Below are 23,261 nucleotides of genomic sequence, written 5' to 3' on the forward strand. Positions count from 1 at the left end.
CATTTCAAATCATGTAAGAATTGCTTATAAGTCCCTTTGAGAGAAGAGTATACAAAATTATGGACAGTGACCTCATTACTTTGCACAACACTGTAGATTCTCTGGATAAAAGAACTCTTCATTATCATGAGGTAGTATTCAGCTGGTGCAGCAAGGGGGACACACGTTTGCTTTCTAATGGCATTTAAGTCAAGCATCTAGCTGGGTGAATATAAAAGAACGATGCTCCTATTAAGTTTACAAAACAAGGTTGAGCAAAATATGGCCTGCAGACTGGATGCAGCCCATTTCTGTCCTGCCTGTGATGAGCATAAGAATGACCATAATGGGTCTGACCAAAGATCCATCTAGCCTAGTATCCTGTGTGCCAACAGTAGCCAATACCAGATGCCCCAGAGGTAGGAAACACAACAGGTAACCATCATGTGATCCCTCCCCTGTCATCCATAAGCTTTTCCTTATCAAATAGTTGACTAGTCGTTTACATCCCTAATTCTTACCTATCCTAGCTAATAGTCACTGATGGACCTAACCCCCATGAATCTACCAAGCACTTTTTTGGATCCTGTTAAGTCTTAGTCTTCACAATATCCTCTGGCAAGGAGGATTCAGTGGGATGCTCAGGCGGGCTGCCTGCCAGCCATGGCTCCACATTGCAGCTCTCGGAGATATGAAGAGCCCCCCTTAACCCCGGGATTTCTTAGCTCTGCAGTCTAGTTTTTTTATAAATTCTCTACCCCTCAATATTCCTTCAAAGTTATCTGCTATAAGAATGAACTTGACATTTATATTCAATAATCCATGGGCTATTTTAATTTCATGTATCAGAACGGGGCAGAAAATGTTACATCGTTAAGTGCTAGACAATTTCCAATAGTGTAAAATGCATGTGAGAAACTAAACTGTAGTTGACAGCCCAAAAGGCTAGTAACAAGGCAAACATTTTGCGAACAAAGTGAAATCTGGTCAGCCAGTAAGCATGCCACAGACACACATATTAAATCATGTTGTTGGCATTTTGGAGCTAACAGTCTGTAAAAATCAAACTCAATGTTCTACAGAACAAGCCAAGCAACTAGCCCATCCTAGAATTTTTCAGTCTAAACCCCACACTTATTTTAACATTAAATTACTCAGTAAAATTGAGTTAACTGAGTTCTAGATCAGTGATCACGAACCTGTTCATTGCGGTGCCCTTAAGAGTCGATCGCCACGGTCAGCTGGCCCAGCGGCTGCTCTTCTCTGATCCAGCCCAGCGGGAGCCTAGTGCAGCCTCAGCGAGCTGAATGCTGGGGCCACCTGAGCTGGAGCAAACAAGTGCAGCTGCCCAGTCAGCTGGCCACGACATTCAGCCCCCTGAGGCTTCGCTATGCTCCAGTTGGGCTGGATCAAAAAGAGGGGTGTTGTGCCCTAGAAAATTAGGCCTAGTGCAATTATGCTAAAGCAGACGTAACAAAGGTTTCTGGGTAGTCCCTGGGCAGAACTGGAGATAGGATCAAGCAGGGGCGCACCCTACATGCTTATTTAAGTTGCAAAAGTCAGATAAGTAAGAAGCTGCATTCTTGTACCTGCTGTGATGAGGAACAGTTTGTTTTGAGAACTGATAAGGAAATTCCCTGTTTCTGCTCTTCCCCTGTTTGTTCCAAACTCCCTGTTTATCATAGAATCATAGAATAATAGGACTGAAAGGGACCTCAAGAGGTCATCGAGTCCAGCCCCCCGCCCTCAAGGCAGGACCAAGCTCCGTCTACACCATCCCTGACAGATGTCTATCTAACCTGTTCTTAAATATCTCCAGAGAGGGAGATTCCACCACCTCCCTTGGCAATTTATTCCAATATTTGACCACCCTGACAGTTAGGAATTTTTTCCTAATGTCCAATCTAAACCTCCCCTGCTGCACTTTAAGCCCATTACTCCTTGTCCTGTCCTCAGAAACCAAGAGGAACAAATTTTCTCCTTCCTCCTTGTGACACCCTCTTAGATATTTGAAAACCGCTATCATGTCCCCCCTTAATCTTCTTTTTTCCAAACTAAACAAGCCCAGTTCATGAAGCCTGGCTTCATAGGTCATGGTCTCTAGACCTTTAATCATTCTTGTCGCTCTTCTCTGTACCCTTTCCAATTTCTCCACATCTTTCTTGAAATGTGGTGCCCAGAACTGGACACAGTACTCCAGCTGAGGCCTAACTAGTGCAGAGTAGAGTGGCAGAATGACTTCACGAGTTTTGCTTACAACACACCTGTTGATACAACCTAGAATCATATTTGCTTTTTTTGCAACAGCATCAGACTGTTGACTCATATTCAACTTGTGGTCCACAATGACCCCTAGATCCCTTTCCGCCATGCTCCTTCCTAGACAGTCGCTTCCCATCTTGTATGTATGGAACTGATTGTTCCTTCCTAAGTGGAGCACTTTGCATTTCTCTTTATTAAACCTCATCCTGTTTACCTCTGACCATTTCTCTAACTTGCTAAGGTCATTTTGAATTATGTCCCTATCCTCCAAAGAAGTTGCAACCCCACCCAGTTTGGTATCATCTGCAAACTTAATAAGCATACTCTCTATCCCAATATCTACATCATTGATGAAGATACTGAACAGTACGGGTCCCAAAACAGACCCTTGGTATTGCACAATACCGACCCTTGGAACCTTTACACTTTGATAAGGGTATGCCTAGCTAGATAAGGAAAAGCACCCACTTTGCCAGCAAAATGCCTGGTGACTTTTGTTAACAACACTCTCATGAAAACAACAATCCATATAGGCTCCTTTAACAACTGAAAAGCAGAACATTACAGGAAAAGCATGCCCACAAATTCCTGTGGAAAGAATAGTTCTCTCCACCCACTTTGCACTAAGTAAATCCCTGATTCTTACCTGTAGTTGCAAGAATGGGATGTTGAAGAATTTGTGTAGATACTTGAGGCCAAAACTGTTCTTCATGGAAGATTCAGCATAGCGAAAATAAGATGAGCCCGGAGGCCTGTTCCAAATGAGAAGAGAATTACAAAAGACCGACTAACTACACAGACAGCAGAGGCATGTTCTATCCCATGAGCAACTCTCAACTCCCAGGCAAATCTTCAACCTCAAGACACGCTGGCAGCTCATCCTGCTAGCAGACTGGTGGAGAAAGACTAGAGTGCAGTTGTTTTGCTGCTGTGTCATGCAACAGTCTGACCTGCTCTGCTGGGACACTGTGCCAACACTTTACCAAACCAAGTATTTCAAAGCATTTCTTTTGGAACATTTTTATTTTTAATTCCATAAACAGACCTAAATTAAGCTATTAAAACCTCAGCACTGGGAATTAAAGTTACAATAGTTCACCTTGGATAATGGTGTGTATAACATGAATAAACAAGGCTGTAAAAAAAGAACTGGTACAAAGCCATTTATTGTGATGGATTACATTTCTAAACATCTGAGGAAGCCATGAGTGACTGACAGACTTTAAAAGAAAACCTGTTACACAAAAAAGTTCTTGTAAAATCACTCTCAGAAGGAGAAAGGCAGTATGAGGTGGATCAATTGTTCCCTGCCCAATGAGGACAGTATCTCTAACTTGATATTAACAAATAGGGAGAAACTGGTTGAAAATTTGAAAGTGAAAGGCAGCTTGGATGAAAGTGACCATGAAATTATAGAGTTCATGGTTGTAAGGAATGGTAGAAGAGAGAACAGCAAAACAAAGACAATGGCTTTCAGGAAGGCAGATTTTTAGTAAACTCAGGGTATGTCTACACTACAGAGTTATTTTGAAATATCTAATTTCAAAATAGTTATGTCAAAATATCTTATCTCAAAATAATGCGTCTACACACAAAATGCATTTCGAAATAGCTTTTTGCTATTTCGAAATAGCGCATCCACACTGATTGGATGCTGAATCGCATTTAAGGCCAGCCGGAACTGGTTCCGGCAGGTCATCAGGTCAGAAGTTACCTTGTGGCCACAGCGCTTATTTCAAAATAGCAAATTTGAAATTGGCACGATCCTCGTGGAATGGTGTTTACCAATTTCAAAATAAGCCCACCGCTATTTCATATTAATTTCAAAATAGCGGTTGGCTTGTGTAGATGCTAGGAAAGTTATTTCGAAATAATCACTGTTATTTCAAAATAACTTTGCTGTGTAGACATACCCTCAGAGAGCTGGTAGGTAAGGTCCCATAGGAAGCAAGACTAAGAGGAAAACAACTGAAGACAGTTGGCAGTTTTTCAAAGGGACATTATTAAGGGCCCAAAAGCAAACTATTCCACTGCATAGGAAAGATGGAAAGTATGCCAAGAGACCACCTTGGCTTAACCAGGAGATCTTACATTATATAAAAATCAAAAAAGGAGTCACATTAAAAGTGGAAACTAGGTCAAATTACAAAGGATGAATGTAAGCAAATAACGCACATATGCAGGGGCAAGATTAGAAAGAAAAAGACAAACAACGAGCTCAATCTACCTTGAGAAATAAAGAGCAACAAGAAAACATTCTATAAATATATTAGAAGCAAGAGGAAGACCAAGGACGGGGCAGGCACACTGCTCAGTGAAGGAGAAACAATAGGAAACTTGGAAATGGCAGAGGTGCTTAATGACTTCTTTGTTTCAATTTTCACCAAGAAAATTGATGGTGACGGGATGCCTAACATAGTGAATGCTAGTGGAAATGGGGTAGGTTTAGAAGTTAAAATAAAAAAAGAACAAGATAAAAATTACTTAGAAAAGATAGATATCATCAAATCACCAGAGCCTGATGAAACGCATCCTAAAATACTCAAGAGGCTGATAGATTTGGTACCTGAGCATTTAGCAACTATCTTTGAAAAGTCATGGAAGTCGGGAGAGATTCCAAAAGACTGACAAAGAGCAAATATAGTACTCGTCTAAAAAAAGGGAAATAAGAACAACCCAGGAAACTACAGACCAGTCAGTTTAACTTCTGTGCCAGGGAAGATAATAGATTAAGGAATTCATCTGCAAACAGCTGGAAGATAAGGTGATAGGTAACAGCCAGCATGGATTTGCAAAGAACAAATCATGTTAATCCTATCTGATAGCTTTCTTTGATAGGATAAAAAGTCTTGTGGATAAGGGAGAACAGGTAGACATGATATGCCTAGACTTTAGTAAAGCATGATACTGATTTACTTGACCTTATCAATAAACTAGTGAAATGCAACCTAGATGGGGTTACTATAAGGTGTGTGCATAACTGGCTGGATAACCATTCTCAGAAAGTAGTTATTAATGTTTCAGTCATGCTGGCAGTGAACAAGAAGTGGGGATCTACAAGGGTCTGTTTTGGGACCAGCTCTGTTCAATGTCTTCATTAACAATTTAGATATTGGCATAGAAGGTAATATGTTAAGTTTGCAGATGATATGAAGCTGGGAGAGGTTGCAAGTGCTTTGGAGGATAGGGTCATAATTCAAAGTAATGTGAAAAAACTGGAGAGATGGGCTGAGGTAAAGAGGATCGAGTTCAATAAGGACAAATGCAAAGTGCTCCACTTAGGAAGGAACAATCAGTTTCACACATACATAATGGGAAGCAACTACCTAGGAAAGAGTACTGCTGAAGGGGATTTAGGGCTCATAGTGGACCACAAGCTAAATATGAGTCAACAGCGTGACACTGTTGCAAAAAAAGCAAACCTGATTCTGCGATGCATTAACAGGAGTGTTGTGAGCAAAACATAAGTCATTCTTCTGCTCTACTCTGCACTGATTAGATTTCAGTTGGAGTATTGTGTCCAGTTCTGGGCACCACATATCAGAAAAGATGTGGAGAAATTGGAGAAGGTCCAGAGAAGAGCAATAAAAATTATTAAAGATCTAGAAACCATCATCTATGAGAGAAGACTCAAAGAATGGGGCTTGTTTAGTTTAGAAAAGAGACAACTGAGGGAGGACACGATAGCAGTTTTCAAGTATTTAAAAGGATGTTACAAGGAAGAGGGAGAAAAATTGTTCTCCTTGGCCTCTTAACATAGGACAAGAAGCAATGGGCTTAAACTGCAGCAATGGAAGTTTAGGTTGGACAGCAGGAAAACCTTCCTAACTGTCAGGGTAGTTAAACGCTGGAATAAATTGCCTAAGGAGGTTGTGGAATCTCCATCATTGGAGATATTTAAGAGTGGGTGGAACAGACATCTATCAGGGATGATTTAGATGGTGGCTTCCATGAGGGCACAAGACTGGACTTCATGACCTCTAGAGGTCTCTTTCAGTTCTAGTGTTCTATGATTCCGTGATTAAAGAGAGCATACCTCATGGCCAGGTTCAAAGAAATGCCAGTGTAGAGAATTAGCAGGCAGCCTGGAGGACACAGCTTGAAAGAGTTGCAGTGGGGATACTCAATCTCTAGGGTATGGGAAAGGGAGAAAAAGCTAGCTAGAAAAAGCTGCTGGTTACTTGGTGCACCGGCACTTGTGGAACAACAGTGTTGAGGGAAGTAACACCCAAATCTTTCAGCCAGAAAAAACCCCTTATTTTCTTCCATCTGGATAGAGCAGTTCTGAAAGGCCTGCACCATGGGTTAGGGATGTAAAGGACTAGTCAACAGGATGCCGACTAGTCACTCCTCCCACCCCTTGCTGTCTCTAGGAGGGTACTTAAAAGTGACAGGGAGCCCGGGGTCAGCTGCTCTGTGTGGCACTGTTTCTTTGAATGCTGCAGGGAGCCTGGCGTCAGGCTCCTCATGGCATTTCAAAGCTGCAGCGCTGCTTGGAGCCCAGGATCAGCTGGGGATTGACCCTGAGTTCCATGCAGTGTGCCAGCTTTGAAATGTACAATACCACCCAGCGGGAGCTCTTGTGCATTTCAAAGCAGAAGCGCCCTCATGGAGCCCAGGGTCAGCAGGACTTCCTGCTGGCCCTGGGTTTCACGTGGCATTCCACCTTTGAAATGCACAAGAGCCCCCACTGGGGCTCTTGTGCATTTCAAAGGTGGAATGAGGAAGTATTTATCGACTAATCAAGTAGTCGGTGGAAATTCCATCAACTACTCGACTAGCAAATTAATTGCTATTTAATATCACTTCTATGGGGACTTAGTGCTATTCACTGGTTCTGGGAACTGAGTTTTCTTCCCCTGCCCCGCCCTGCCCTCTGCCCGCTCAGAGGATGCCTGTAGGTTCAGTAGGAAAACCACTGCATGAGCAGTAAGCCCAATACAAAGTGACAATACACAGGCATAACGCATCCAACAGAATGAGAAGGGGGTTAGATGATCAGGGAAGGGAACAATTCAATGGCGCACACATGCTGTTAACTGGGGCTAGTTTGCATGCAAGAGAAGGGGAGGAGTACTGCTTGCTCAGAAAGCCAGTGTGGCATCAGCACTGTTTACCTGTTCAGATTATCAATGAATTCCCTCACATCATCTGGCAGGATGACCCGGTGCTCTCCCATATCGCGGTAATTCCCAAGCACACACACTGGAACATGGGTGGGCACTTTAGGAAGCTCCCTCAATATGTAGTTAAATGTCCTTTACCAAATAAGAGGGAAAACAAGTAATTACAGTGTGAGCACACTTGATGGGTTAGCTGTATTCTAAGCAACATCACTACATTTACAGCTTCCATTGACACAATACAAACATACATACATAGTCACAAAAAATGCAAAGCAAACAGAAACATCTAAAATATGAATCTCACAAGTGGGCTCCCTCTGAGGCCCACCTACAGACAAGGCTGAGACATAGTCTGAGGTAAAACTGTTCTTTCACAGAGACTGTCATTCAGAAGCAAACAGTCCAAGTACCTCAGTTCTGTACCTGGAGCTGGGATCCATATAAAATAGTCTAGGACAAGGTAACACACTGCACTGTTGGGTGAGGATTGGAAAAGGGAATATTCTCTTCACCCCAGGTGGAGACTGGGATTACGCCCTTGTATGAGCTTTGATGAAAACAAGGGCTAAAAGTTACTCCCGAGGGAATTCTGCATCACTGCATGCAAGAAGGAAACATGTCCTGCCTCACTCAAATTTCTTTGCTTCCCTGCAGAAAGTGTCAGAAAGCTAAGGAAAACTGCATCAGAATGGGGTGGGGGCAGGCTAGGAATGCTCATGGGCATAGTTTGGAGGATACTGCCTCCAAAACAGAGGCAAGGCATGGGGAGGGGGAGGGCACACAGAATCGTGTGCTACAGGCTCCTCCCACCCACATTTCAACAAGTGCAGAGCTGCCTGGCTGAACAAAAAAAAAATGTATCATTCAGCTGTGCTGACTTTGCAGCTGGATGTGGCCTCTTTGAGTCCTAGTCCCAGCTGTGTTTCCTTTCTGTGTGCTGGGAGCCACTCTGTTTCCTGTACAGCAGTGAGTACCCACCGTAGGGCAGAACAAGAGGGCTGAGTGGAAGAAAGGTAGTTGGAAAAGAAGGGGGTAAGTTGGGGAGATGGAGAAGGGATAGGGAAGAGAAGGGAATAGGAGAATGGGGGGAGAACGGAATAGGAAAATGGGGGAGGGGTGGAGAGCAGGAGTACAGCATGCAGCATCCCCTCGGCAGAAGCTGCAATTGGGGCTGTCACATTCAAGCAGACCCATCAAACCCTCACCTGATATACCCCCACATCCCCTGCACCTGGACCACTCTGATGAGCTCCCCAATAGGGAGGTAAGTGACTAGTTGGCTACCCAATAAACAAATGGAACCTTGTAATGTGCTGGGCTGAGCCTGCCTTCCCACCAACTCTTGGAGCACCTGATTCAGAGGGACAGGCCCCGGTGTCTTATGGTGGGATGCAGCCTCACTGTAGAATGCCTGTCAGGTGGGGGGCTTCAGGCTAATCTTCCCACCTCACTGCAAGCAGCACTCTGTGCTCCCTACTGGGAGAGTCCACATTTATTTACTGACAAATAAAATATGCAGAGTTTTAAAATATTTTACTCAGAATTTTTAATATTTGTGGTACAGAAATAAGTGCAATCTTATACACAGAATCACCGAGTTAGTGAAGCTATTTGTCTTGACAATTCTCTGTACTAGTGAGCTCTACAGGTTACATGCTATATTAGGGATGTTAAATTTCGATTAATTAACTATCAAATAGTCCCTGCGGGGGCACTTGTGCACTTCAAAGTGGAAGCGTCCGCGTGGAGCTTGGGGTCAGCAGGGGACTCCACGCTGGCCTCGGGCTCCACGTAGTATTCCAACTTTGAAATGTACACAAGCTCCAGCAGGGACTGTTGTACATTTCAAAGTTGGCTGCTGCTGTGCCCGTGCCCCTCCCCACGGAGATGGAGCTGGGGGGAACCGGCTTTTAAGCTGGCCCCCTCCAGCATCCTCTCCTCTTCCCCCCCTTACTGCCTCTTTGTAATAGAGGCAGCAAGGGAAGAAGTGACTAGTCGATAAGCTTTTGCTTATCGGACAGTCCATTAGTCACTTACATCCCTATGCTACATATAGAAATATTTTCTTTGATCCACTTCAGGCATATCATTTTAGCTGAGGGCCCTCCTTGTCTTGTCCTATTAAGGACACTGTGTTGATGTTTCCCTGCTTTGCAGGTATACAAGCCAGAACATGCTGTACTGATAGAGAATGGCTAAAGTTGCATGATCTATATCCCAGTGTCTAGACAGGCTGATCTATTATACTGATGAGAATACAGCTTTAGTGCCTGTCCACTTATTCTGATGTGCTGGGGTGTAGGAGTCTGCCAAGAGCTTTAATTAAATTAAACAGCACACGACTGCATCTGGAAGTGAGGCTCAAAGAGAGTTCCAGCAATGAGTACCTCCCTCTCTCTTGGGAGAACTACAGACAGCTTCATGAATTACAGCTCATAAATGTAATTCATGGCACCTTGTCAGCCAAATGACAGCAGTTGTTCCTTAGAAGCTGAAGGCACCAGTGGTAGTAGTTTGGGCCACTCAGGGTCCCTGACACACTAGGATTACTGTTTTCCTTTTCCCAGTTCCTGCCATCCCTGCACTCCTCACTTTCACCTTTCCTTCCCTGCTCCCATGTTTCCTTTCTGTTAGCAGAGGGATAAAAATAGCCCAACAAATTCTGCTGGAGCACTTAGAAACCCATATCTCCCTATTCCCTCAAGCTCTCTTCCCTGTTCCCCACATGTTTGGTTTTCACCGCTCCCATTAGATATCATGCCTACACTTAAGAATGGAAGCTCTTTGGAGCAGGAACTTTGCCATCTAACTTTGAAGGTGCTGAGCACCCTCCAGTGCTGGATAAGTAACCTGTGCAAAAGATATTTTCTTTAGGCTGCTGCATAGTGGGCATTACAGGTCAGTGGACATGTAGGGAGACAGCTTCTTGAGAACAGATCTAAATTGGTTTAAACAGGGGAACAGATGAAAAACAGGCCAGAAAATAAAGCAAAATTATAATATAATAAAGCTCTCAAGACTGGTATGTGTATAGATCCTGTGATTTCTAAAGATCATTTGTTTTGATTAAATAAGCAAGACTCAAGCTGCATGTGTCACTGCTCCTCTCTTACCACTGCTTGGTGATGTCGAATATCATCACTACTCCATTGCAGTTTTTGTACACATCAAGAAACTCCGCATCCAGAGCCATCTCTGACTCTGCCTGGGAACAGAAGGGCACACAAACTGTAAATACTTCAGCTGTTACAGCTTCAGACTTGTAAGAGAAACAATCAGAATAATGAAAAGTCACAAGTTTCCAAGGGGAGCATTTCAACAAAAAGGAGCAACACTAGATTTTACATCACTTGAAGAAGGCTTCTCAAATAGTTCACTGTGTATACTGCCTGAGGAAACAAGAGCTGAAAGCTGCCAGCGTTCTGTGAAAAGCCAAGTATTTGATTAGAGAAAGCAAGAGGATTTTAGCACTTGCAATCTCATTCTTCTCTCCAGCCGATCAGTTCAGATCCCCTCCTAACCAGCAGAATCCATAGACAACTACAGGATACAACAGGCAAAACATACTTTTAGAAAAGCAACTCCCTTTCTTTCTTCCTTTCCAAATCGAAATGTTTGCTGTGTTGTATACTGCTGATAATAAGGGAGTGTCTTCTGCTGCATCTCCCTCCCCTCTATAGTGATACCAGCATTGTCTAGCAGTACTATTGATAAAAAAAATCAATACTGTACTGCATTTTACTACTTTAGACTGCCAAATTCAGTATTTGCGGAGGGCCCCAGTCTTAACTGTGAATTTGCAGAGTCCCATTACAATATCATACCCGTAGCATGCTACATTTTAATGTGAAATTACCCTCCACTCTAATAGCTCAGCAGCTGTATGATTTACTTTCATACATAACTTCACACTGGGAAAACGAGCTTAGAACTTATCACTGGGCATTTCATGGGGAAAGCACCTGAATCAGAGGGTGTCTCTCTACTTATATGCAAGCAGGGAAGTCACTAGACTGGGAAAGAATTAATCCACTCTGTACACCAACCACACTGGCTCACTAATTTCAATAGAATGGTTTCAGAGAATAAAGATGGATACTGCAGGGCACATCACATGACCAAGAGGAACAAAGGACTTCAAGGGAGTAAGTGAACAGAGACTTCAAACCATCCTTCCCTGAAAGAGGAACACAACAGGATTTTTATGAAAGATGATTTGTAGGTGCATCTGAGGTCAAAATGCAGTCTTGGGAGGAAGGCATTACATGTTCTATCTTTGTTCTACAGCAAAAACTTTGCGTGTACAGCATACATCTTGTGCACAACAGCAATGCTGCTGTCAAGAGGGCACAGGCTCCCTACAGTTTGCTCCCATTGTAATATTTGGCAATAGTTCTCCCCTTTTCACCTGAGGATTCAAAATGCTTTAAAAAAGATGAGTGATCATTATCCCCACTGAAAAGATGACCAGCTAAGGTATCACATTAAGTGATCTGCCTTAGATCATGGAAAGGAACCTCTCGGTCTCCCTATTCTAGTTCTACATCCCTTTTGTCACCATAACTCAACAGCTACAATGCTGCACAGTGAACAGTGGAGGAATTTCACTCCAAAAGGGAGGGTAGAAACTATGCCAGGATTGCTACAGTGGATCATTCTCACTGCAATGAAGTGGAAGAAAAAAAAATGCTGGGGAAGCCTAGAACCTCAATCTAGGAGCATATTGTAGCAGATGCATCTGCTCGATCACCCTGAATGCAGACATGAGCGCGAACTACATCAGAACTTTTACACAAGAGATTGGCAGCTGACAACATGCAATCACTTAACAAGAACAAGGAGACATATTTGCATCTCAAATGTGGCTCACCTCTTGAGGGTCGTTCTCCAATTTCAAGCCATCTCCACGTTTTTTGCATTTTCCTTAGAAAGGAGAGAACAATGGAAGAAAAGCACTCAATGAGGTAGAGCATTCTCCAGTTGACCTTGGTGTCACCCATGGGAGCCCTTTCCCTCCCCCAGAGATTTGTGGATTTGCAGACAGCCACAACTAAGAACTGAATTCTACAATGACAGGTAAGAAGCGATCAACCCTAGTCACTCTGGCTGGTGGAATGGTCCTTAAGAGAGTTAGGGTCAACACAGCTATGTAGCTCATGGGTGTGAAAAATCCATCCCCCCAGCTATGCAGTTAAGTCAACCTAATCCTCAGTGTAAACAACACTAAATTGAGGGGAGAGTTCCCCTTTGATGTAGCTCCCACCTCTTAGGGAGGTGGGCTGACAACAATGACAGAAAAACCCTTCCCATTGCTATAATGAGTTTCTACACTATAGATACCAGAGGTGCACCAACACACTCTCCGTAGACTATGCATGCTTGATGGTGATTTCCCAGAGGCAGTTTTGTCCTTGGACAGGACACAATATTTGCATCCTACATTTAAAGCAGACCCACTTATTTCTATAAGTGGGGAGTCAGCAGGCTTTGAGGAAAAAAACCCATCAAGTCTGTTGAACATGAAGAAAAGCCTACTGTAGCCCTTCCTGGCAAGCAACCAGAAATAAGTGAAAGATCAAGGCCTAGGGCCTGCTCTTTGTTTAAAAAAAAAGAGCAGCTGTGACTGTTCCACCTTTTGTTCCTGCTAGCACTGGAGAAGCACAGTGCAAGACCTGACAACTGAATTGCACAATATAGCCAAATGCAAAAAGGCAAATATTTCAGTATGCAACCTTCCCAGGAGAGACTATAAGTGCTGAGTGTTGTTATATAAACCTGAAGCAAACAACATATGAATGTTTTAAATGTGGTTTTAGATAATTCATTGGTGCTTTGGTTTGGTTTGTAAGTAAGTGACTGTAGCAACCAAAATGATTAAGGGCAAATGAAACAGACTCTGAGGAAAGACAAAAAAGCTAAAGCTGTGGAACATGCCTAAAGGATGATTGTGGTAGGGGGAGGAGGGAAGGAGAAACATCCCACAGGCATGTGAAGGGAAGGCAGGAGAGAGACAGCACAGAGGGAATCTTATGACAATTTCTAAGAAGCCCCAATCCAAAGATCTGAACACATGACCACACTCTAGAAGCATACATAGCCAATTTAAGCTAAAGGCAGGAAAAGCTTAACAACAATGCCTGATCTACACTAGAGAATTAGATCAACACAGGGACAGTCCCTCAGTGACGGACTGTGGTGGGTGGCTGCAGTAGAGAGTCCTGCTGAGGCAGGGTATGGGCGGGGAGTTGCTGTGGTGAGCCCTGCAGAGATGGGGAAGGCCGGCAGTGGTGAGCCCTGTGGCAGGGCTAACAGCCCCCCACACTGCCCCATTAAAGGTAGTGAAACCCCTCTAGGTGAGGACACCCATCACCAACAGAAGGAGGGTAGCATGGACATGAAAAACTACAGTAATTACTGTGATGGCTATATATCAACCTAAGTTGGTTGATTTAATTCTGTAATATAGAAATGGCCTAAGATCTACAGGGCTATGGAATCATCTCAAGAGAAGGGAAAACCCAGCACTCAAGTCACTGAAGTAGACAAAAAAACTAGAAAATGTACTGCCAAAACCCAGTCTTGCAGGACACTGATCAAAGGCTAATTTAGATGAGCCAACATTTCTCTTATTAGGAAAGTCACAAAAGTTAGAGAGTACTGCTAAAATACAATTTTTGCATACAAAAATCCCTCAGCATCTTTCTGTCTTGGATAACATACAAATATCCTTAAATGCACCCCTTTTCACATGCTCAATATTCCCTAAAAAAAGCTGTTAAAACTGCTGCCCATATCCTCAAAGGAATGTGATCATTAAGGATTGTCTATACATGGGCACTATTGCAAAATTAACCAATGTGTGAATTTAAAGTAGAAAAGCTATTCTACACTTGCCCCCAACTAGGGTTGCCAGGTATTTAGTACTGAACCGGACAATCCGGTATTTTTGCCTCCTGTCCAGTTAAAAAAAAAAAAAAAAAAAAAAAAAATCAGAAAATACCGGATACCTAAAATGCCCAGTATTTTCTGATTTTTTTCCCGGCCAGCAGGCGAAAATCCTGGGAAAATACCAGGTTCCGCAGGGGAGCTGCCTGGCCCGGCGCAGGGAGGCAAGATGGCAAGGTGGCCACCGGCAGCCTGTTAGGACCAAAAAGCCTCAAAAGCAAAGCGTTTCTTAAAGGGATTGTGTGGGGTTTTTTTTGGCTTAGCAACTCTCAGGGTCCTTTTTTTTTTTGGTTCAGGTATTTTTTCAGAAACCATCTGGCAACCCTACTCCCAATATGGACAAGCTTACTCTACACTATAACTGCTTTTGCATAGTTGAACTTAACCTATTCTAGATATTTTTCTGTGTAGAAAAGTCCTTACAAGAATTCACAGAAACCAGAAAATACTGTTAAAAAGCTGCTTCACACATCTTAACTCTGCCCCCCAAAGGGATGGCATTACCTTGCTACATTGTTCTTTTGAGTGCACAGAACATATGCCTCAACTACAGGAATCAAACGGCATGGAATCCCATTATGCATTGTTAGTATCTTTATGTGCAGCTCAAAACAAAGAAGCAGGTTTATGTACCTAATGTGACTCAAAAGCAGTTAGCTCCCATATCAAAGCTGCTATGCAGACCACATTAAGGGTCTCATTTGGCACTGCGAGGCATACTAACGCTGAAAATGCTCTTGCTATTCATTTCTTTTGATTGAAAAAAAAAACCTCTTAGAGCTCCACAGCAAGGAAATCAAATGCTTTTATAACTATTTTATTCTCAGTATTTAATCCACCTGAAAAAATACAGGAAAAAAGTTTGTAAAATACTCTTTTTTGGCACATGGGCATGAAACAAATAGGGACAACACAAAATGTGTTTAATCATCTATTTGTTAAGGACAAAATAGAGAAATTATCCAATAAATGCTCTCCTCAGAGGATTTAACCACTTGGTAGTGCTTCTCCTGTGAAATAAGAGCAAAGGACGTCCGCAATTAAGGAATTCTTTCATGAAATAGCCTGGTTCATCATAAGCTCCTCGGCAGGTTTACTAGAAAATATTAATCTATAAGTGTTTACACTCAAAATGGCACTCAACAAGCAATCCTAACATTATTAAAAAAAAAAACCCAACAAATGGTCTGGTAGCACTTTGTAGACTAACAAAACATGTAGATGGGTATCATGAGCTTTCATGGACACAGCCCACTTCTTCAGATAACCGGAGTTATGAGTAGGGGATTTGAAAACTTGAAATAAATAGGAGAAGGGAAAGAGGGGGAGGGGGAAAGAGAATAATGCTCTGTCTCCTACCCCCCTTCCTGTTTTTTCTTTAAGTATCTGGAGAATGGGTGCTAAACCTAAGCAGATAAAGATCAAAGTCAATAGATAGACTGCTAAGACAGGAAGGATGCCACTCAGAAAACTGTTAGCACCCTCATTGATAGAGTCCCCACCAACCTAAATCAAGAGTGAGTCCATTAGCATATGAACTGAATTTGTGTATGTAATGTAATTCCAAGCTTTCTCTGTGAATTTGGCTTGAGGAGCTGGCTTGTGACAAGACCGCCACTTGCAGATCTGTCAGATTGTGGTTAGAAAAACAGAAATGTTCTCCAACGGGTTTCTGAGTATTCCCTTTACATATATCCGATTTCTAGTAACTACTGAAATAAAAATTTCTGTTGCTATTGTCTGGTCACAAATGGGTTAAGTTGAAACTGTAATGGAGCGAGGGTCCACAGAACCACAGGGTTGGAAGAGACCTCAGGAGGTCTTCAAGCCCAAACCCTTGTTAAAAGCAGGACCAATCCAACTAAATCATCCCAGCCAGGGCTTTGTCAAGCTAAGACTTAAAAAACCTCTAGGAATGGAGATTGCACCATCTGATTAAGCAACCCATTCCAGTGCTTCACTAACTCTTCTAGTAAAATAATTTTTCCTAATATCCAACCTAGACCTCCCACACTGCAACCTGAGACCTCATTGTGTCATCCTTCACCACTGAGAACAGCCTCTTTCCCTCCTCTTTGGAATCCCCCTTCAGGTAGTTGAAGGCTGCTATTAAATCCTCCCCACACTCTTCTGTAGACTAAACAAGCCCAAATCCCTCAGCCTCTCATAGGTCATATGCTCCAGCTCCCTAATCATTTTTTATTTGTTCCTGTCCCATAATCATTTTTGTTGCTGGACTCTCTCCAGTGTGTCCACATGCTTTCTTTAATAGGGACCCAGATGGGAAGTAATTCTTCAGATGTGACCTTACCAGTGCCAAATAAAGGGAAATAATCACTTCCCTAGATCTGCTGGCAATGCTCTAACTAATGCACCGCAATATGCTGTTAGCGTTCTTGGCTACAAGGGCGCGCTGTTAAGTCATATCAAGCTTCTCAGCCACTGTAATCCCCAGGTCCTTTTCTGCAGAACTGCTGCTTTAGCCAGTCGGACCCCATCCTGTAGCAGTGCTTGGGATTCTTCCATCTCAAGTGCAGGACTCTACACTTGTCCTTGTTGAACCTCATTAGATTTCTTTTGGTCCAATCCTACAATTTCTCTGTCCCTTCCCTCCAACATATCTACTTTTCCGCCTAGCTTAGTGTAATCCGCAAACTTGCTGAGGATGCAATCCATCCCTTCATCCTGGTCATTAATAATGTTGTCGAACAAAACTAGCCCCTGAACCAAACCTTGGGGCACTCTGCTTGATACCAACTGCCAACCAGACATCAAGCCATTGATCACTACTAGGGCTGTTGAGCAATTTAAAAAAATAATCACGATTAATCACGCGATTAAAAAATGTAATTGCAATTAATCGTGCTGTTAAACAATAAGAAGACTCCAGTTGACCCAGGGCTCCGAGTTGCACTGCCCCTTTGAAGCACCACCACAGCATTTCAAAGGGGCAGCGACACAAGAGTCCAGGATCAGCTATGCGGCACTGAGTCCCCAGCTGACCCCAGCTCCATGCAGCTCTACCCTTTTGAAACGCCGCCCTGGCATTTCAAAGGGGCAGCACCATGGGAGCCTGGAATCAGCTGTAATCCCCAGCTGATCCCAGGCTCTGCTCTCATTGCCTCTTTGAAATGCAGCCCCAGCATTTCAAAAGGGGAAGCACTGCAGGGAGCCTGGGGTCAGCTGGGGATTCCAGCTGATCCCAGGCTCCCACTGCGCTGCCCCTTTGAAAAGCCCTACCAGCATTTCAAAGGGGCAACATCACAGCAATGCCTGTGATAAATGCGTTTAAAAAAATTAATGCGTTAATTGTGCTCTGCATTAATTGCAGGCGTTAAAGCACATTAATTGACAGCCCCAATCGTCGGGCTCAATGGGTAGTGATCTAGCCAACTTTCTACCCACCTTACACTCTAGTTCACTCATCTTGTTATTTAGACTTCTAGCATTTGTATATAAGCACTTTAAAAATTTGTCATTATTTAGCTATCTGCCATTGCATGATGTAATTGAATGGAACTCTTCATTTGGCTCTTTCATCAGATCTTATCCAGATTTTATCATCTTCCATTTTCTCCTCTTTACTAGAACAGAGAATCTCTATTAATAGACCCTCCCTTAAGGGATGTCTGACTGATCCATGTGCTCCTCTACACCGGTTGGCTTTCCCCCAGCCCTTCATTTAAAAACTGCTCTACAACTTTTTTCATTTTAAGTGCCAGCAATCTGGTTTCCTTTTGGTTTACGTGGTTTCCTGTACAGGCAGTCCCCGACTTACGCGGATCCGACTTATGTCGGATCCGCACTTACGAACGGGGCTCTCTCGCCCTGGAGCTCGCAGGCAGCGGTCCGCCACCTCGACCTCCGGGGCGAGAAAAGCTGCTCCCGGTGCCCCTGGTCTGCTGGGGACCATCTCCAGCAGACCAGGGGCACCGGGAGCAAAGCCGCAGCCGCGGCGGGGTCCCGTGCCTCTGAGGCTTTGCCAGAGCAAAGCCTCAGAAGCGCGGCACCCCGCTGCCGCTGCAGCTTTGCTCCCCGTGTCCCTGGTCTGCTGGGGAGGGGGGGAGCTATTGTGCCCTCCCCTCCCCCAGCAGACCAGGCTTTTGTTGTGGACCCTGGGGCAGAGCAGCTGGGGCGCTGCCAGTTGGTCCCGCAGTGCCGCTCTGGGCACTACTGGCCCAATCCGGCAGCACCCCAGCTGTTCTGCCCCAGGTGTCCTGATTCAGCCGCTGCTGGTCAGTTTTAGCAGCGGCTGAATCAGGACGCCTGGGGCAGAGCAGCTGGGGTGCTGCCGGATTGGTCCAGTAGCGCCGAGGAGCGGTGCTACTGGAGCAACCCAGCAGCAACCCAGCTGCTCTGCCCCAGGCATCCCCAAGTCAGCCGCTGCTGAAACTGACCAGCGCTGACTACAGGAAGCCCGAGGCAGAGTTGCTCTGCCCCGGGCTTCCTGGAATCAGCCGCTGATCAGTTTCAGCAGCGGCTGACTTGGGGACGCTTGGGGTTCTTAAGTTGAATCTGTATGTAAGTCAGAACTGGCGGTCAGTTTCAGCAGTGTCTGAATCTGGACGCCAGTTCCGACTTACATACAGATTCAACTTAAGAACAAACCTACAGTCCCTATCTTGTACGTAACCCGGGAACTGCCTGTATAGAACCTCCATTTCCCAAAAGTCTCCTCAGTTCCTAATATATCTAAACCTTTCTATACTGCACCATCCTCTCATCCACACACTGAAACCCTGCAGTTCTGCCTGTCTACCTGGCCCTGTGCGTGGAACTGGAAGCATTTCAGAGAACGCTACTATGAAGGTCCTGGATTTCAGTCTCTTATCTAGCAGCCTAAATTTGGCCTCCAAGACCTCTCTCCTGTCCTTTCCTATGTCACTGGTACTCACATGTACCATGATCACCAGCTCCTTCCCAGCACTACACAAGTCTATCTAGATGTCTCAAGAGAGCCACAACCTTTGTGCCAAGCAGGTAAGTTGAAACAAATTGAGACCTGATCCTACCATTACCATAAAAGGGATGACTTAGGAAGTAGTAATGAATGGCAAGAGATACAAAATAGGTGATTATAACTTTAAGCATCTGGAATCAAGCAGCTGCTTTGCATTCAGATTCTGTAAAAGCTTTCTAGTTTGCATCAGTTATACAACTCAGTCCAAAGCTGATACATGAGTCAGGACTGCACAGGGTGTGGTAGGCAAAACACTGCTTAATGAAATGAAGATACAGCAAATTCTCTCTGCTACCAGAGATTCCTACTCTTTAACCTCAGAAAAAGAATTATGAAGTGCCATTTCTTGGGATGCCATTTAGCAAAACTTCCAGACTCTTCTATAGCCGTGTAATACCTTTTATTTGATATGAAGTGCTGCCAGGGTATCAACAAGACCAAATTTGAACAGTGTATCCACTTGTGCATCTATTTGGTTAAGTTACCACCAATTTACCATGAAGTGCTTAATATTTTTGCATCTGACCGGGTGAGATGTATTAGTATGTTAGGACAAGTCTACACTAGACCTGGAAGGTTAGCTTAAGGTATGCAGCTCTAGCTATGTAGAATATGTAGCTGGAGTTGGCTTACCTTAAGCCAAGATTAGTGGCGTTCCCACAGCGGAAGGCTGACGGAAGCAAACACTCCTGTTGGCTTCCCTTACTCCTCGCAACTGTGAGGAGTACTGGCGCTGGCTAGAGCTGCCCTCAGCATTTGATTTACGGGTTTTAGCTAGACCTGCTAAGTCTAACATCAGAAGGTTGACCTCTGGAGCAGCAAGTGAAGACACGCCCTTTTCTTCTTGAAAGCAGGGATTTTTCCAGTGTTGGGGGTGCAATTTATAATTTTACGTTGAAATCAATACCACATTCAGAGTGTAAACGTTGGCGGCATTTTCAAAGGCAGCCTTGTAAATGCAGCACACTGCACGACTGTTAAACATGCACATTACACTGGACTTTCTAGGAGAGGGTAAAGCAAGGATCAGCTCCTATATGCAGCACTGGAGGCTTTGCTAAAAAAGGGCTACAGTGTAGACTAGTGTGTCTCACCCACAGCATCACGGAAGAAGAATTTTTGGCCTGAGCACACAGGAAGAAAAATTAAATGAGATCACGTTAAAGCATGAAACAGTGAGATATGAATAATTACTTAAACATACCTTAAGGGAAAAAAAGAAACTAACCATTATCACAGAATTGCACTACTGTGAGGAGTTTGGTTGCAATATACGGCAATAACTAGGCCCATTAATCTGTAACTACATAAAAAACTTGGGTTTATTTATTCCATTTATTTATAGGATTCTATAAATTGACATTTTCACCCACTGGGAATGGAGATAAAGAGGACAATACATTTAAATTTCAGGCACACTCCATGCTCAGAAGTCAATGTGAGTGAATTGGAATCAACTTCTGCAAATACCAGTTTGCCTAGCCTTTTTTGCCACGAGGATGACAAGTCTTTAAAGCTTAAAGTCCAGCTCTGCTCTGAAAAGAAACAAAATTAAATTCAAACTAACAGCCAAAGTGCACAGCAAAGAAAAGCTGTTGGGGGAAAAAAGTGCAAAAGGACACCAGAAAATGCTGAACAAAATGCCTGATGGAATGTTTTACATGGTCCCAAGATGCAGTGCTCTTTGTTCCATGGTCCCAACACCTAGTAACAGATGGTGTTGCCAGGCACTGTTAGATTCATACCCATAGTGCATTGCTCCCGCTGTCGATGAGGAAAATCCCAATGTGAACACGAACCATCGACAGAGTGGGCAAGTGAGAACACATATTAGTGACTTTGCCGTTGTCGATTTCTATGTGTCGACATTTATTTTCCTCAACAAAATTTGGCAATGTAGACATACCTTTAGATTAGTGCACAGAAAATGCAATCATTTAAGTGGATCTAAATCACGCATTAAAAAAACATTTTCCACAGTGGAGCTATCATTTAAAAAAATATATTCCTTTAAAAATACAGTTCAGTGATTATTATTAGAAAAAGAATGAACTAGTGACCTAAAAAGGGAAAGGAAATGAAGTTTACCAAGCACAGTAGGAACCAAATCGTTTGGTCCATCATTGAATGAATGAAGATTACTTGGGGAGAAATTCAGGCTTCTTGCAACTTCTTCTAAATTTTTTTATTCCCCTGGAGTGAAAATGGCAAATCTGAGCTTTGGTAATAAGGGTGAATTCCCAGACCTCACAAGTTACTTCAGGAAATTAACATAAAATATTTCTACCAAAGGAAAGAAAAGCAAAGTTTCTATATTTTACATAAATTCTTCTAAATTAAGTTTCAAAAGGATCTAAGTAGCATTAGAAAGGAAACAAGAAGTCTTTACCTTTGTCAACTACATCCCAGACTTCAACCTTTACGATATCATCAGTGGCTAGAAATTGAATGAAAACACAAAATTTTAGAAAGGAGGATTTGGGGAGAAAAGAAAAACAGAGTATCTAAGTGCAAATAAAAAGCCTTAAAAATCCCACAGCATCCCCTCTCTGATGTACTTCAAATGCCATTCTCTAAGGAACTCCTTGAAAATCCCTGGTGACAGAAGTGACACTTGGACAATTTTTTTTAATTAAGTTGCAAATTTGGAACATTTCTTCAGGAGACCTTCAAAACCCCACTTGGATTCTTTTCTGTACCATACAGAGAGCTGCCACATTCTTCTTTAAGACTACAAGCTAATTAAATTCTGAGAACAAAAACTGGTTTGTAACAAAAACAAAATACAGGTCTATGTAGCACTTTAAAGACTAACAAGATGGTTTATTAGATGATGGTTTGTAACAAGTATCTGTGGTACAAAACTTCAGGAAAGGTATTCTAAGTGAGATCAACTTTACTAACATTTTAAAATCCTCATACAAATGCACCAAACAGGAATTGAAAATAAAACAATAAAACATAAAACAAGTCACACACAAGGTCTGTTATTGTGCAAGCTTCAAGTCACATTATCTATTCTTCTGACAAAATAAGCTTTTACTCTGGAAAGCACAACAAACCCAACAGGTATAAAAGAATAAGATTTATGAACTAAGTTCCAGTTGTAGAAATTTTATCACTGATGATGCATGAGCCAGAAACAGCTCAGCTTTGTTGTGCAGGAAAAGCAGTTAGCTAGATTTTTACTCAGTCTGAGTAACGGATATGATGCCATATTGAACACAGACACTGACTATATACCTTAGTTAGAGAGCTGCTTTTCAGAATAGTGCCACACTAGGGACTAAAACAACAATTTGTACTGGCAATCCCTATAGGCCCACAGCAATTGAGCCAAGATGGAGCAATTGAGCAAAGAGGCTCAAGGAAAAAAACATTTCCCTAACACACTGAGATAGAATTTCAACCTCTCTCATCTTAATCACTAAATAGTAGCAACAGTAACCTAATTCCAGTATGCAGTAGGGATGTAAATCCCCTTTTCATTAAACTTAACGTTTAACTAATTAATTAACGGGTTAACTGATCAAATGGAGTTGGATGAGAACTGGGGGCCATTCCAGCCCAGCTGCTTCAGACCCGGAGCTAGGCTGCCACCTCCCAGCACATACGAGCCTCACATGGGGCTGAAAGCAACAGCAAGGATGTGGGAGGTGGGGATGCTGGCTCCCAGTCCATGAGGGCTTGCAGGCTGGGCATCACCACCCTGCTGTGGGTGGAAAGGAATCGGCAGTCCCCCCTCCCCACCACCACCACTGCCAGCCCCCTTCTACCTCACAAGGCTGACAACTCCTAGTCTGGCAAGGAGTTCCACTGGTTGACTACACGCTGTGTGAAGAACTTTCTTTTATTAGTTTTAAACCTGCTACCCATTAATTTCATTTGGTGTCCTCTAGTTCTTCTATTATGGGAACTAATACAGAACTTTTCTTTATTCGCCATCTCCACACCACTCATGATTTTATAGACCTCTATCATATCCCCCC

The 23,261-nt window shown here is 43.3% G+C and overlaps 1 protein-coding gene across 3 annotated transcripts in view; it reads right to left on the bottom strand.

Moving 5' to 3' along the window:
- RABL6 (RAB, member RAS oncogene family like 6) overlaps positions 1-23,261 on the bottom strand; it is a 92,194-nt gene that overhangs the window by 48,701 nt on the left and 20,232 nt on the right. For 2 of the 3 annotated variants that reach the window (XM_006117347.2, XM_006117345.2), the window contains exons 3-7: positions 21,662-21,709; positions 12,238-12,290; positions 10,481-10,572; positions 7,359-7,499; positions 2,888-2,993 (exon numbers count right to left, since the gene is read on the bottom strand). In XM_006117347.2, coding sequence (XP_006117409.2) covers positions 2,888-2,993; positions 7,359-7,499; positions 10,481-10,572; positions 12,238-12,290; positions 21,662-21,709 — 440 coding nt within the window. The remainder of the gene's footprint in view (positions 1-2,887; positions 2,994-7,358; positions 7,500-10,480; positions 10,573-12,237; positions 12,291-21,661; positions 21,710-23,261) is intronic. The other variant, XM_075905805.1, reaches the window with a different exon arrangement.

Source organism: Pelodiscus sinensis, chromosome 22 (genome assembly GCF_049634645.1).
Source record: "Pelodiscus sinensis isolate JC-2024 chromosome 22, ASM4963464v1, whole genome shotgun sequence".
In the NCBI taxonomy this organism is placed as follows: domain Eukaryota; kingdom Metazoa; phylum Chordata; order Testudines; family Trionychidae; genus Pelodiscus; species Pelodiscus sinensis.